Source organism: Dreissena polymorpha, chromosome 13 (genome assembly GCF_020536995.1).
Source record: "Dreissena polymorpha isolate Duluth1 chromosome 13, UMN_Dpol_1.0, whole genome shotgun sequence".
NCBI lineage: Eukaryota > Metazoa > Mollusca > Bivalvia > Myida > Dreissenidae > Dreissena > Dreissena polymorpha.
In genome coordinates this window covers 56,627,705-56,644,616 of record NC_068367.1, presented here as the reverse complement: position 1 = coordinate 56,644,616, position 16,912 = coordinate 56,627,705, and the positions used below count along the sequence as shown (strand labels likewise).

At 36.6% G+C, this 16,912-nt stretch overlaps 1 protein-coding gene across 4 annotated transcripts; it reads left to right on the top strand.

Annotated features, from left to right (window-relative positions):
- Positions 1 to 2,890: 2,890 nt before the first annotated feature.
- LOC127856076 (dynactin subunit 2-like) lies at positions 2,891 to 16,635 on the top strand. 4 transcript variants are annotated; one of them, XM_052392066.1, is made up of 12 exons: positions 2,891 to 2,987; positions 6,234 to 6,305; positions 6,990 to 7,086; positions 7,401 to 7,465; positions 9,743 to 9,841; positions 10,516 to 10,676; positions 10,920 to 11,061; positions 12,723 to 12,830; positions 13,610 to 13,759; positions 14,214 to 14,316; positions 14,983 to 15,074; positions 16,080 to 16,635. In XM_052392066.1, the coding sequence occupies exons 1-12, from the start codon at positions 2,952 to 2,954 to the stop codon at positions 16,164 to 16,166; spliced, it is 1,212 nt and encodes a 403-aa protein (XP_052248026.1). In that variant the 5' UTR covers positions 2,891 to 2,951; the 3' UTR covers positions 16,167 to 16,635. The 4 variants fall into 4 exon arrangements, with proteins under 4 accessions (XP_052248026.1, XP_052248024.1, XP_052248025.1 ...); XM_052392064.1 differs by having other exon boundaries at positions 13,610 to 13,768; XM_052392065.1 differs by having other exon boundaries at positions 2,898 to 2,987; positions 6,993 to 7,086; positions 13,610 to 13,768.
- Positions 16,636 to 16,912: the final 277 nt, after the last annotated feature.

The following is a 16,912-nucleotide window of genomic DNA, read 5'->3' as shown; positions in this document are numbered from 1 at the left end:
TAATGACAAACTTCAAAATATGCCAAAATCTGTGAAAAGGCCCCTTTAAAAGGCGTGTTATTGTCACCGACTCACATGTGTACACAACTAGCAAACTTAACCAGGTCAACAAACTAAAATGCTTATGAATTTGTTGAAAAGCAAGTTGTAACGCTCTCAGATACACTGTTTGGTTTCGCGCGAAACCCATAGTGACTGACCGACGGGACGGGACCCAGAAAACAATTTAATTTTGCCCGAGTTTTGACGTTAAATTTGTTACATCGGCATTGATCGACCTACAGAATCCGGATAGTGCCATCTTTAATATCGCCCTTCTTTCATCAAGGGCGACACACGACACACGAAGCGACACACGATATTTTGCGCGATACTCAAAGCGATGCACGATATTTTGCGCGACACACGAAGCGACACACGATATTTTGCGCGATACACGAAGCGACGCGCGAGAATGTACCACGAAATATCGCCCTTGTGTAGGTTGCCAAAAAGGCGATATATCGTGGTAAATATCGCGTGTTGCTTCGTGTATCACACAAAATATCGTGTGTCGCTTCGTGTATCGCGCAAAATATCGTGTGTCGTTTTGAGTATCGCGCAAAATATCGTGTCTCGCGTTCAAAGGGCGACACACGAATCACGAAGCAACACACGATATTATGCGCGTCACACGAAGCGACACACGATATTTTGCGCGATACTCAATGCGACACACGATATTTTGCGCGATGCACGAAGCGACACACGATATTTTGCGCGATACACAAAGCGTACATACGTATACACGTTATAAGATAGGTTTAAAGTCATATCAAAACGAAAAGACAGACGCAGATTATCGTATCTCAGTGTTTTCAGCAATAAACGATGAGCTCTTGCCCATAATGCATGTTGCTTAACGTTTTGCTGATTTGTATCTTTATACTTCTATAGGGTTTGCCAATCACGTGTAATTATTATTTTTTGCTTCAATTGAAATTTACTTGATAAAATAGGCAATTATTGAAGGGGCCTTTTCACGTTTTGGTGAATGACAAAATGATAAAAAATGTTTCAGAATCGCAAATTTTCGTTGTAGTTATGGTATATGTTAGGCAACTGTAATACTTAACATTTACCATGCTCTAAAATATCAATTATATGCATCTTTTAACGATTTAAAAACCTGAAAATTATAAAGAGTTGCAGCGCGAAACGATTGAATAATTTGGAGAGTTCTATTGTTGTCGTTACATTTTGTGATACTACGGGAATTGCTTATATTACGAGTAAAATACAAAGGACCGATGGCCGAGTGGTCTAAGCGATTGACATTTACTCCAGGGGTCAGTGTTCGAGCCCAGTTGAGTGTTACTTTCTTTGTCTTTCTTTAATTTTTTAACTAGAGCTTTTTAGATCCAATGTTGACATTTATCAATATAAAGCATTAAATGACAAACTTCAATACATGCCAAAATCTGTGAAAGAGCCTCTTTAACAAATGTGATATCGAACCTATTTCGGGCCGATGTGATACATGATATACTGTGGTACAAGTGATCTGCCCAATGCAGATCAATAGGCGAATGCATGATCTTTTTTTAAAATTGATTGAAACTTTCATTTTAAAATCATTTACATGTAAAATTCAATGTTCATTTTTGTACAAAAGACATGTACATTTTTTTCAGATTTGTTCATATGATACACATGGTGGTTATGCATCTATTATGATTTAACATGTCGCTTGGTGTCGGAACAGAGTTATCTTTTAATTATGAATTTCACTTATGTAAAGATTTCATGTATTGTACTATTAATAGCTAGTTTTCAGTTATTTCACATATTAAACATATTAATGTGTATGTTAATATTTAAAATCTCTTTAAAATCTTATTAAACCCATAATGCTTTGCATTGACCGTTCAAAGGCGGTGACCCCAGTTTTGTTTGAGTATTGGTCTGTTGTGTTGTAAAAAACTGTTTTGTCTTTCCCAGTACATTTGCAATGTGTCTTATTGTTCTGTGGTTGCTCGATCTTCTGCTGGTGTACATTTCTCTCAAGCATGTTTATCGTTTTGGTGCAAACGGCATGTTGTCATCATCTGTAATTCATTGTTTAACAACAAAATGGTTGTTATATCAACAAAAAGGAGCGACTTAGTGAAAAGTGGCGAACTAGTTCAAATATGCTTATTAATAACTTACACACATCAATCATACAGTAAATTTACGTAACATAATCATCATATCACGGTCTTTTCATTGAAAAATGTTATTGCGATGTTAAAAATAATATGAGGTGAGTGGGGGGGGGGGGGGGGCGTGTGCCGTTTTCACCTTAATCTACGGCCGCCTATGATAAACCGCAGTTTTCTGTATGAAAAAAATCCGTGACGGTGTGTTTGCTTTCTCTTTAACACCGCAAGCACTCGACCGAATATGCTTTTTTAAAATAGATGTATGCGATCGAGATTCGAAAATTCCTCAGTTGTTCAGAGTAGAAAGATGGCTGTGTATAATGATTCATTTCAGCAAAGATTTGATTATTTTATGTTGACCTTATTTGTATTGGGCTATCTTATAGATCTATGCAACATTTCTCACGGTGTCATTAACCTTTTCTTGTATAAGTTATAATTGAGCTAGGGCTTATTCATTACAGCAGTAAAGTGGTAATTCACAAATAGAATTTCATGATGATGACATTGATAGTGGTAGTGATGATGATGATGATTACGACGACGAAAACGACGCTGCTGCTGCTGCTGCTGATGATGATGATGATAATAATGATGATGATGATCATCATCATCATCATCATCATCATGAACTTGGGTAAGCAGACGATTTATTGCATAAATAAGTGCGGAGGCTGCCGGCCGGAGATAGTCCATGTTGCCTGAGACATAGGTAGATGATAACGATGAAAAAGTTGTCGCAAATTAAACTACTGTACCACATAAATTATGGCAGACCCAAAATACGCCAAGTTGCCAGGCATTGTATGATATTAACTTTAATGTCAAATGACGTGTTCTCTGTATACATTAACTTTTAGTTGTGTTAATTTGTAAAGCTATATTTTAATGCTCTTTCATGCCCTTTTCTTATTAATAACATTAAACATATTTATATTATCAACAGCGTGGGTGGGGAACTGATTATGATTGCAATATTATGAAAAAGATGTTTGTGGTTACAATATACCAAAAGATTTCCTACAAAAATTCAATGTAAAAGCAATAACTTCAACAAAAAATAAAGTCAAACTTTTGCGCATAGAGACCCCCATAACCATACCTTTTCTTAAAGAGCATTCCAAGCCGCAATGATTTAGACAATAAAAAAGGGGGGTCATGCGTTTTGCAAGAAAGAACTCGATGCGAATCAGCGGTCACTGTTTTACAGCCATCAATTTACCGGGTTCGTACCAGTGGATGAGGGTTTCCCGCCATCTGTCAAAGTCTCATGTAGTCTTTAGCCTTCAAGCAAATGAGTGAATTTCTGTTAAACATCAATGTTTTCCCTACCACATGCACAAAGAAACATTCTAAAATAAAGTCATGGCAAGTGCCCACACAGAAAATTGTGTCTTATAAATGATGTTCAGGTTTTTAAAGAGTATAGCATTGCACTCCCAAAAGATTTAGTATATTGTAACCTAAAGGAAAAATATGTTCTGAATAAAATGTGTTTTTCTTGCATATTATTATCTTCCTATTCATATTGCACCAATATATTAAGTTTGGCTGGATTATCTGTCCATTTGGCCATTTTAGATCACATTTTCACATGCGGGTGATTTTGGTCCGAAGAAGGCGATTTAAGGCCTGTTAAAGCTTAAACGTCCCTTTAAGATTTAAAGCTGTTGTGTTCAATATCTGCAACAAAATACCAAAACAAACCATATGGACAGGCACGTGGGCCTTATGCGGGGTGGGGAAAGAATGAACTTGTTAGATATTTTCACTCCAAGCAATTTTGATAATGTCTTTTTTGTGTGTGTTTTTTTTTAAATACCCCCAAAAATGTCAATTTCAAAGCAAAAAAATCCAATTTCATCCAAGACAAACAACCAATAAGCAAAAATGAGAGACCAAAAATACTTTGAAGTGTAGAAATCAATAAGCTTCCTATAACTTGTTGTTTCACACTAATAAAAGTGTGAAATCTTGAAAGCACCTTGTTGCTCGGAGCCCATTTATTTACCATTCGCCAATGATATATTCTAGCATAAAATGCCATGGGTGCCTTTAAACTGCAGCAGATGGTCAATATGCACTGACAGCTGTCATTCAGAGGTTCAAGAGAATACAAAATTCATATTTTGGGCACAAAATAAGTACTTTTGACTATTTTTATGGTGGCAATCTGGTCAAAATGGGCGTTTATAACTGAGCGAAAGACAAAAATGCTCATTTTGGGGGTTTAGACTGAAAGGAAAGGTTAAAATGAACAAGATACATATATGTTGGAGAGCATTATAAGCTTAGAAATGAAGTTCTATGAAGTAACAGGGGCAGAAAGGCAGCTCAGATCAATGCAGGCTTCCTGAAAGAGGTTTCTAGTACATCTTCTGGGGACACAGCTTCCCGCAGAATTCTCAACACAACAAATATCATTGATCCATGTCACCTTTGTATGCAAAGACAAGCAAATAAGGTCAATACTTCCCTTAAATCACTGAATGAGAGAAGCATGTACCAAATAAAAAACTAAACTGGTTGCTGAAAGTGCCACATTTTGTCAAAAAAGATCCCTCTAAGGTAAAAGATGAAGGGGACACTTGCTACAACAATCCTATGTTTAAGTCGGACGCCACATCCTTTCAAGCCGGGACCATGACTGTAAGCATATTGTGAGAAAACAATACCAAACACAAGCTAATTGTAGGGTTACAAGTAGCATATCAACTCAGATGCACTGCATACATGCTTAGGAACAAGGATAAACCTGTTAAGTGCCAACTTCTGCTGCCAACAAAGCACAAGCTTTACGTGTCAGGACGCGGAACTATCCATACAAACTGCACGGGCAATTGCATGACGGCAAGGGTTTGAGTGACCACAAACCTGATTATGACAGTATTTAACACCTTAAGCATCATAAATATGCTTATTTGCTTGTGTACATGATAATAATTTAGTATTATTACCTGTTTTGCTATCAACAACCCTTATCCAGTGGCCCTCGGCTTAGTCGCAGACAATCCTCGACCTGAAAAAGTCAAAATTCCCAATAAAAAATAGATAAATAATGGCAAAAAACATGCTTTTAAGTATTTTTAGTGTATTTCTATGAATAATATGAAGTAATTAACCTTGTTATGTTCATGATTGTACAAAAAATGAAGGCTGCCTCAATAAAGTGTCTGCTGCATTGTCCAGACTGTAAAAATGTCCGCCATTCCATGTCGGTGAAATGGGGCTCTGTTTGAATGTTCATGCTTTATGCACAAGCTATTGTTGCGTTACTGGATCACGGAGTCCCTGGCGTTGAATTCTGACTTCATGTAGCACACTAACGCTACACGGTCAACCAATATGCCTTTGAATTCAAGTCGGAAAGCAATTTAGCCCTTATTTGGGTATATCAGGGTGGGGGGTCAACTTGAAAAACAACTATTCCAGGTCAAATTATCTGAATTCATGCATTTAAGGCACTTATTTTCTTCTCTTTTGTTAAGAAATGACCAAAAGTCAGCTTTCCCAGTCATATTTTGCACTTGCAGATGATATTTCATTTTTACCTAAAGCTAGTTTAGGTTACAATATACCAAAAGATTTCCTACACAAATTCAATGTAAAAGCAATAACTTCAACAAAAAATAAAGTCAAACTTTTGCGCATAGAGACCCCCATAACCATACCTTTTCTTAAAGAGCATTCCAAGCCGCAATGATTTAGACAATAAAAAAAGGGGGTCATGCGTTTTGCAAGAAAGAACTCGATGCGAATCAGCGGTCACTGTTTTACAGCAATCAATTTACCGGGTTCGTACCAGTGGATGAGGGTTTCCCGCCATCTGTCAAAGTCTCATGTAGTCTTTAGCCTTCAAGCAAATGAGTGAATTTCTGTTAAACATCAATGTTTTCCCTACCACATGCACAAAGAAACATTCTAAAATAAAGTCATGGCAAGTGCCCACACAGAAAATTGTGTCTTCTTATAAATGATGTTCAGGTTTTTAAAGAGTATAGCATAGCACTCCCAAAAGATTTAGTATATTGTAACCTTGTGCTGTTGCAGGATTTGAATTCTCCAGATGTCTATGAAACCAGTGATCTGCCAGAGTCGGAGCAAAATATTCCTACAGTTGAAGTAAGTAGCCAAGAGATTAGCCACTCCTTTTTATATAATATTCAAAATGCATAAACAATGTAAGAACAGTTATTGTTTAAAATCTATAAATGATTATGTTAAAGGGACTGTCCAACAGTCAAAAGCCTCGTTCGACGCGAATCAATATTTTGGGAACTACGAGGACTGCTTATATAGCTTAAAAATGCCTCTGCAATAGTCGAGAGCGTGGATAGTCGAGTGGTAAAGTCGGGAGACATTTAACTCCATGACTCTAGGGGTCAGTGGTTCGAGTCCTGTGGAGGTTAACGTTTTTTCTTCTTTTTTAAATTTGTATTCTTATTTTTTACTGGAGATTTTTAGTTCAAATGTTTAAATTTATCAATATAAAGCATTATATGACAAGCTTTAATACATACCAAAATCTGTTGGACAGTCCCTTTTATTGTATTATTAAAATTATTCTTTATTTGAAAGTTATATGTTGATGTTAATTGCTCAATAGACACTAATTAATGTATTTGATAAGTAGTTGAATTTGATGTTACTTGTTTCTTTTTAATCGTAATCCACCACATAGAAATAGCAAGTTATTTTACTAATTTACTGTGTAAAAATGTTTTATTATTGATAAACAACAATTGGGATGTTTTGGTCACAAATTGTTTCATGGCGACCAAGATTAACAGTAGAATGTTCTTGCAGCAGGAGGAGCCAAATGAGGACATTGAGAAAGTTGTACTGGACTCGGATGCAGCGTTCAAAAAGTTTAAAGGAAAGGGTGTTGATGGAAAAGATATAGGTATAATTGAGATGTTGAAATATTTAATACATTCTTTCATACCTAAGTAAGTATTTGGTTTGCTTTCTTAATGTACTGCTGGTGAATAAACATGTTGTTCAGCTTTTCAAGGTAGATTTGTTCCGTGTTTAACTTTGAAGTGTAAGTACAGAATCTGCATTGTCCAGTTAGTTGCTTTGTTAAAAAATAGAAGTTATTTCTCAAGTTTTTACACATTAATCATTTCTTGCTATCAACACAGTAGTTAACATTTCTTAGTTGTAGTGTTTTCTCACATAATTTCTTTTCCGAAACACAATGTTTTCTTCTTTTAGATTTTTCTGACAAAATCAGTGCTGGAAGGCGAACAGGCTATGATGCGGCTGTTGAGTATGAACTGGTAAGTGTTCAAAAAAAAAATCACTGATGTCATTTGAGCATTTGAAAACCTCCAAACATTTGTTCATCATTAGTGAAATAAAAAAACTTCAAAACAAGATAATCAGAAATATGTATAAACAAGTTCTGCATAAAAAAGCTGTCATAGCAAAGTTCATGCTAGCCAAGAAAGGAAAACAAAATGTTGACAATATTTTATTTGACCAATTGTGAAACAAATAAGGCTGGTTCTGGGAAAATTGGGCTTTATGCATGTGCGTAAAGTTTCATCCCAGATAAACCTGTGCAGTCTGCAGAAGCTTATAGGGGAAACTCTTTCAACCTGAATTGTATTGTCGTTAAGAAGAGACTTCCTTTAAACGAGCAATTCCATAAAACCCAAAACTGTTGTTTCTGATAAGCCTATGCAGACTGCACAGGCTAGTCTGGGACGACACTTTTGGCACATGCACAGTGCCTTCCCCAGGAATTTTTTCAGGCGCCCCGGGGCCGATCGGGGGTGGGTTCGGGAGGGGTGTCCCCTCCCTACGTTGATTTTTTTTTAATTTAACGTGTCAATTCACGTTCTGTGGTGCGTTATAACTCAAAGAAAAACAGCGTCAAAAGACGTCATTTGGTGGGCTATGACTCTTCAAAAAAATCCCCCAGTCATTTAAATATATATATTTTTTATATTGTTTAATTGTTTTAAAACTTTTCCGCACAGATAGTAAAATCCCGACTCAAACGATTCCCCAATACATCCGTTTCAACCCGACTCTATTACTGTATACTTACTATTTTTCAAGTTTCTATTTATTACCCGATAATCCCGTGTATTCCGTTTTTATCAATCTCTTTCTGGTAAATATTAACGATAAAAGCTTTCAGTTTTTTCTTTAACACAAACCTTGCCATTTTTTAAGTGACTATTTATAGATTTGATGAAATATTGCCTCTGAATAAGCATTAATCCCCTGACCTGTTGTGTGCTTGTTACGCTCAATACACGCTATTTGTATGCAATAGACGCGACGTTGTACATGCTGCATAATGTTCGCGCTCTTTTTAATTGAGAAAAAGATTCGACACAAAATAAACTTGCACTGCTAATTTGAAGCAAAAATATTTAACATTGCGGTAACATTTACATTCGGAAGTGTGTTTCGGATTAAAAACGCGTTAACATCGATTTACGGGAATGGGTTTCGGATTACAAATTTAATTATTCCCATTTGAGATTTCAACAAATATTAACCGTTGTGTTATAAATTCTACGATAATTTGTTTAAACACTTTACGAGTCGAATAAATGTTTTGACGGAACTATGCATGAAATTCACGTTGTCCACGAGGATCACGGCCGGTTGCCATCATCAGTCTTCTAACTATCGATTATCGGACGAAACATTTACAAGGGTGCGTAATTAATTCAAGGAAAATTTGTTAAAGCGCATAACGTGTCGAATAAATGTCAGAAAAACGAGGTGAATCAGTTCTATAAATGGACATGTTGAAATATACATGTACTGGAATTAAATAAATTGTTATCACATAATTGTAACCGGGAGTCATTTGCACAACTTACTCGCTATAATAATTAATTGTACCACTTGCAATTAATTTCTCGTATTAATTATGAGTCATAGGTAACACTTGTTTACAGTAAAAAGGTGTGATGATGATGCCCGAAACCGTCTTTAATGTTCTGTACTGTACTAATTACCGGTTTTATATTACTCAAATGGTACAACTTCTTGCTAATCAAGCTGCGATAAACTCTTACTTCATGTCCGACGTCAATCAAAAATAATGGTCGATAGTTAACCCCGCCCTCATAAGCATTCGCGTAACCGATTGGACGATGAACTTCACAGTTTGACGACTGGAAAGTTACTAGATACATCATTGTCAGCATTTAAATGACCGTGTAATGTGGCTAGAATAATCGATACGCGCGTCATGCTATTCTCTTATCAGTGGATTATCCATTACCCCATGTGGTGTTTATGGCGATTACTTGTGAAAGTAGGTACCGAGTGCTCTTTTAAAACAGGGAATATTGATACACTGATAGGGAAACCTTGATTTTTTTGGACAATCTCCACTTTCTTTACTGAAGAATACACTGATCGGAAAATTTCAAGCGCCCCGGGGACTCTGATTTCGAAATTCAAGCGCCCCGGCAAGGGGCGCTTAAATGGCCTGGGGAAGACCCTGATGCATTAAGCCCAGTTTTCCCCATAATGCGGCTAAATTGTTAGACCAATGAAGACCAACTGTGTCCTGCTGACTTCAGGGGGATGAGGGTACAGGCAAGATTGAGACTCCCCAGCAGAAGTTCCAGCGTCTTCAGCATGAAATCAGGGAGCTTACAGAGGAGGTGAACAAGATCAAGGTATGTTAAAGGGCCAGTCTGGCAAATGTTTCTAAATCATTACTGGCCACAAGGTCTCACAGGAGGGAATCCCGTATTTTATTTTTATAGAAACAAGGAGTGACACTTCAATGGTACTGATGTTAATTTTTTCTGATAAATTATTTTATTAGCTTTTGAAAACAACTGGTGTGTAGTTGATTCGTTAAAAATTGTTCGAGTTACATGGTTGACAGTAAAGATGGTGTAGTTTTACACCAAATGAAGTTGCACTCCTTGTTTCTATTATAGAATATATATATATATATATATGTGTATATATATATATATATATATATATATATATATATATATAAAAATAATACGAGATTCCCTCTTGTGCAAGGTCTTGGAAAAAACATAACCATTGCTGGACCAAATTTACTGGCCTCTCAACTACAAATAAGTACAGGATCTGGCGTTTTTTATTGGCCACAAATTGGAAATTATTTATGTTCAGTTTTAGTGGTTTTGGCTGAGGGCTGAAAGTTGGCAGAGACTGTGAAAGGGTCGTATCTCATTGTTGTTCAGAAGTAATGATGTGCATTTAGTGACCATGCTTTTACATTGACATTGACATTAAAATAAAGGGTTCAAAGGTCTGAAGCGCTTGATATATAGAAATTCTGTTTGTAAACAGCTCATTTTGTTTATAGGAGAATGTGAAGTCAGAGGCTGGAGATGATAAGCTGTCGCCCGTAGCGATGGGAAAGCAGCTCGGTTACCTGCAGCACCAGCTCACAGATCTACACCTGGAGAAAGTGCTGGGACCGGACGTCTCTGTGGACCTGTCCGACCCACAGGGGGCACTCCAGAAGTGAGTTGCCATGGAAACATGTTTAAGATAAAAATATTGGTAATGGTTGTACCGGGGTATAACATAGAAAAACTAAAAACAAGATGTAGCATGTGATAAATTAATATGCTAAGTTGTATATTTAAATTTAGTGAACTAAACTCAGAACAGGTGCTCATAAATTATATACATTGTGACAGTTTATCTTAAGTTCTGTAATGAACTAGAAAAAAAACAACAAGAATATGTTTATGCCTTTTTCAGGCGTCTATTGACTCAGTTGGAGTCATTCAAGCCTGGACAGAAGACAAAGGGCGGAGCTAAAGAGGGCGTGACCTCTGGAGATCATGTGACATATGAACTCTTCTATAGGCCTGAACAGGCACATTTCAGTAGGAATGCCAAGGTAGGTTCTGTGTGAGCACTTATATACAAGATTTTATTGAAAAACATTTAGTATGTACTTCTATCTCTATGAAACTGAACCATACTCTGATGTAAGCTGGTCTAAAGTTGAGATTACTTTGTGTATCTTATTTTATCCTATTACGAGGTGAAAATCAATAGTATAACAACGATCGTATAAACATGAGCTTGATATTATCGCTACTTTTAGATCAGATTTGGGTTTTTCCAAAAATTGGAGAATCTGTTTTTGTCAACTACGGAAAAAAAAAAAATGCGATATTTTACAATTATTAATGGAAAATAGGGAGGAAATAATAGGATAAATAAACTATTATGTGAGTTTTGAATAAAGATCAAGTTAATCATGCTCGGCTGGGGCCATGTTAGGGCTCGGCAAGCCTCGCGCTACATCCGTTCTAAGCCTTGCATGATAAACTTGATCTTTATCCAAAACTCACATAATATTTTCTATATTCGCGAGTCTTGCTCTTTTTCTTACTGGCCTTTAGTGGGTCGTTATAAATTTGTTCTTTACCTTGTTCTGGGCTGGCATGAAGTCTAGAATTCACTGTGTATCTTGCCCAAAGTCGCTCACCTGAGATACACAGGAACTGACCTGTTCTGTGCAGCCCAAGATATCATTAGAACAAATGTTCTGACCAAGTTTCATGACGAGTGAACTATAAATTTAACGTTGAGCGTTCTAACAAGGTTTTACTATAGCCATATGAGAATAACGTCCAAGACCCCTGGTGGCCATGATTTTCAACAGACAGGAACCATTTTCAAACACATCCAAGTTATTATTCAAAACATTGTCCGACCAAGTTTCATGATGATTTGACAATAAAGGTGACATTTAGAGTATTTTTACTATAGCCATATAAGAAAAAATGCCCCGCCCCCTGGTGGCCATGTTTTTCAGCCAATCTGAACCATTTTAGAACTCTTCCAAGATATCATTTGGACAAATCATCTGACCAAGTTTCATGAAGATTGGACAATAAATGTGGACCCTAGGGTGTTAACAAGGTTTTACCAAAGCCATAAATAGCCATATAAGGAAAAATGCCTTGTGGCCTGGCAGCTATGTTTTTCAAGCAACTGAAACCATGTTTGAACTCGTCCAAGATACCATTGCAGCAAATCTTCTGACCAAGTTTCATGATGATAAGACCAAGTTTCATGATGATAAGACAATAAATGTGGAGTGTTAACAAGGTTTTTATCTATAGCCAGATAAGGAAAAATGCTCCCTGGTGGCCATGTTTTTCAACAGACAAGAACCATTTTTGAACTCATCCAATATATCATTAGAACAAAATTAATGTTCTGACCAAGTTTCATGAAGATTGGACTATAAATGTGACTTTTAGAGTTTTTACTATAGCCATATAAGGAAAAATGCCCCGTCCCCTGGCGGACATGTTTTTCAACCAACCGGAACCATTTTCCAATTCGTCCAAGATGTCATTGGGACAAATCTTATGAAAAAATTGCATGAAGTTCGGACAATAAATGTGGCCTCTAGAGTGTTAACGAGGCAAATGTTGATGCTGCACAACGGACGACAGACAAAAGGCGATCATATAATCTCATCATGAGCACATTGTGCTCAGGTGAGTTAAAAATGATCCATACTGCCTGTTTTATTGTCAGCTGGCGAGTCTGGAGGAGCGTATGGAGAGACTAGAGGCAGCTCTGGGCAACACAAGTCAGGACAAGCTGGGTCTGCTGACCTCTGATACGGATAACAAGAGCCTGGTGGTGAGTTGGATGTCTAATAAGTTAGCCTGGTGAGTGTGTGATTCCTGAACAGTAGACATGTCCCAAGTATTGGCTGCTTTTCTCTTGGCTGTAAAGCCCCTTTAAAGTCAGGACAAACTGTGTCTCTTCACCGTAGAAGTATACAGCCAGAGGTTTGTTATGAGTTTAAAAGTCTTGCGTTTTATGTTATGAAAAAGCATCGGTTGTATAGCTTCCTTAGCCATAATATTTATTTACCAAATTTAAAAACAGATCAGCATGCTGTAGGGATTGCATGTTATCTTGAAAACTAGAAGTCTGAACTTTATATCTTATGATCTTATAAGTTTTGCTCATGATAATTGATAACATTGGGATATTTTGTGTAAGAACAGTACTGATCTCAGCCAAATTAAAATAAAGCAATGTATACATTGAAGGTTTGCTGAAAGTAAGTGCTTTTTCTGTTAGTACTTAAATGCTTGGTCTGTCACAGAAAGAGGTATATATTTAAAAAAGAAATCACATTAAAATATCTTTCTACATGTTTTCCCTTACTTGATCGAACTAGGAAGGCTTATTTTAAAACATCTTGGAATTTCCATAGCCGCAACTTTGAAAGTCCTGTGTCAACCAGTCCTGTGTTATTTAATTCCTTAATGCAAGCTGTATCATGGTGAGTTGGTAGATCATGGGCCTGTATTTACCTATCAACAACTAAGAATACATTTTCCTAAACATGTATGGTATATGCATAGAAAGCATGCTCCTTTCTAATGTATTCTGTGCTGTGTTCTCAGGGTGCAGTGGCAGTGGTGAATTCCAAGCTGTCTCTACTGGAGCCGACCAACATTGAGCAGGTGGAAGTGCGCTTGCACAGTGTGCTGCAGAAGCTCGATAAAATAGCCGAGAAAAAGACTGCTCAGGAGAGTGGGGAAACACAAAGTAAAGTAAGACAGGTGGCCATTGTATTCACATTCAGGGAGTGGCTTGATAGTACACAAAATAAAGTAAGACAGGTGGCCATTGTATTCACATTCAGGGAGTGGCTTGATAGTACACAAAATAAAGTAAGACAGGTGGCCATTGTATTCACATTCAGGGAGTGGCTTGATAGTACACAAAATAAAGTAAGACAGGTAACCATTGTATTCACATTCAGGGAGTGGCTTGATAGTAGTCTTGTTCATTGTTCATTGGTTAACTTAATTAAGAAAAGAGCACATTGCCATATGTTTGCTCTATAAGCACTTGAAAATTGTCTTCTTCACTAAAATGTTGTTAGCCATTAAACAAATGAATAATAGTATATCATTTTAATTTCAATTAATTTTATTGGTGTTTTTAATCTTTCTGAAAGTGAATCATCACTAAAAATTGAAATGCTTTATGATGTTATTTCAGATTTCTGAATTATATACTGTAGTGAAGAAATGGGAGGCAACTGCGGATGTGTTACCTAAGGTTGTAGATAGGTTGTCTGCCTTGAAGGACCTTCATGAACAAGGTAAGTGGGACACTTTTGCAGGCTACATAGGCAGGAAAAGGAAAACTTAATGGTATTTTATTATTTCAAAGTTTTCGATCTGAAAACAATACTTCATAATAACTGTTATCTTGAATTTAACTTAAGCATCTATTCTGAAGAACATTACAATTTTCAATGTATTCTACATTCAAGATAGGTTAAAACTGTTACTTGAAAATAAAGTGGCACTGCTATTTAAAATTGAGCTAAAAAGATCCAATAAGAATGCTAGTCATTATTTAGGGAAGGAAAACAACTGTTAATTTTGAGATGAAAAGCTAAGTTTACATAGCCATGCAATAATCTCTTAAAAAGTGCAAATTGACAACTTGGCTCAAAAGTATGGGGCATTCATGTTTTACTATCATCTCTTGTTTAAATATTGAATTCTGACTTAGTAATAGTAAATACAGCCTTGTTGACTGGTCCCATTTCAGTGCTGCAGTTTAGTCAGGATCTATCTCTTGTTTGAATAGTAAATACAGCCTTGTTGACTGGTCCCATTTCAGATCTGCAGTTTAGTCAGGATCTATCTCTTGTTTAAATAGTAAATACAGTCTTGTTGACTGGTCCCATTTCAGATCTGCAGTTTAGTCAGGATCTATCTCTTGTTTAAATAGTAAATACAGCCTTGTACCATTTCAGTGCTACAGTTTAGTCAGGATCTGGCATACCTGGACACAACACAACAGGAGATCCAGTCTAGTCTGAAATCACACGGGGATATGTTCAAAAAGGTAAAGGGCCATGGGTGTGAAATGTACCTTATGTATCAAAAGTTTAGTCCGAAATCACACGGGGATATGTTCAAAATGATAAGAGGCCATGGGTGTAAATTGTACCTTATGAATTACCTGTCTTGTTTGAAATCAAATGGGGACATCTTGAAAACGTTGAGTGCAGGGACCTAGTGGGGTCTTCACTCAGCTTCTATCTGGTTTTTTGCTACCTTCTGCCTTGGCAGGTTATCACAGATATGCTGAATGTTTTTTTCTGATTCTCTAATGGTGTTAGGTTATATTGAAACATAGTTTTAATAAGATAATTTTTAGAGACCAGCACACAGAAAAGATACTATATTGGCCAACAGGCGAGTCCAATCGCGAGTATGTCAGCTGAGCTCCATTACTTCACCAAACTGTTTAAATAATGTGTTTGTTAAATATTAAGTGTGTATATCCAATAGAAACTGGTCAATTTTTGAATGTCATATAATGATATCAATCCATTAATGTCGTGGCCTTATATTTGCAATTAGTAGAAACAATAAAAAAATTTAACGACAAATATGTCGTGAAATCGTGCGAATTGTTTGATACTTTGATTTGCTGTCAACAACTTTATGTTGGTATTTATAACCATGTTTGAATTATTTGCAATTGTCATGTTTGTAACATCATTTTTAGCTTGGCGTTTTCGGAGAAAACCTGAGGTATTGTCATAGCCAGCTCATTGTGTTGTCCGACATCTGACTTCCGCCGTCCGCGTCGTGCTAAAACCTTAACATTGGCTCAAAATCAAAATGTTTCCACCTACAACTTTGAAACTTCATATCTAGATGCACCTTGATGAGTTCTACACGCCACACCCATTTTTGGGTCACTAGGTCAAAGGTCAAGGTCACTGTGATCTCTAAAAAAAAATTCTGACAAGCTTTCACTTATTCAAAACTGCACCCGTAGCCGAGCGTGGCACCCGTTATGTGGTGCTCTTGTTATTTTTATGCAATTGTTTACTTGCAGTTGGAGGCAGTTCTCAATGAAAACCTATCAACCATCAAGAATAACTGTGCAAGTGTGGAGTCAAGAGTAGCGGCCCTTAGTAAATAATTAATAAACAAGACATCAATATGAGCCTTTGCTATGGAAAAAAGGGGTTTCTGCATGTAGGTAAAGTGTTGTCCCAGATTATCCTGTGTCACTTTCCGCCTAAAGTGTATTTCTTTTAAATACAAAATACCATCAAAGCAAAAAGTGTTGTCCCTTACACAAAACACTGTTAGGTTATGTCCATATAACACAGAAAGTGTTGCCCCTGATTAGCCTCTGCGGACTTCCCTTAGGACCTCTATAAAATGGCTTGGTAGAGGTTGTGAGCTTATATGCACACCCAAACCCAACTCATGTTTTCTGAGACTTGATGCAAGGTCTAATAGTCATCTTGAAATCTTGTATGAATGTTATTTATTTGACACCTTAATGGTACTGCATTCCATGACCCTTAGGCATCCACTATTTCAAGTTTTTAAATGGAAACTTTTGTAACAATTTAACAGATAAACTGTTTCGTATATGATACAATGATATCCGGATTACCTTTATTGCTATAGCACTACACATTGACTGTACCATTTGAGACTGCTTTAACTTAATGCTTTTTTTCTCGTGATTGTCATATGAGGAATATTATGCTTTGTTTTGTTTAGGTGTTGATTTATGAATTTATTTATTTGCTTGTAAAATATGTACTTATAAAAGGTGGGAATAAAATGTAAAATACATATTGTGTAGCTTCGATAGTACAAAAATTTCTCCATAAGTATCAAAAAGATTTATGACACTGTTGCCTTAAACAT

Coding starts and splice junctions, on each gene's coding strand:
- LOC127856076 (XM_052392064.1), top strand. CDS start 2,952: ATGGCAGACCCAAAATACGCCAAGTTGCCAGGCATT. Junction 7,466..9,742: donor CGGCTGTTGAGTATGAACTG/GTAAGTGTTCAA, acceptor TGCTGACTTCAG/GGGGATGAGGGTACAGGCAA. Junction 14,317..14,982: donor GAAGGACCTTCATGAACAAG/GTAAGTGGGACA, acceptor GTACCATTTCAG/TGCTACAGTTTAGTCAGGAT.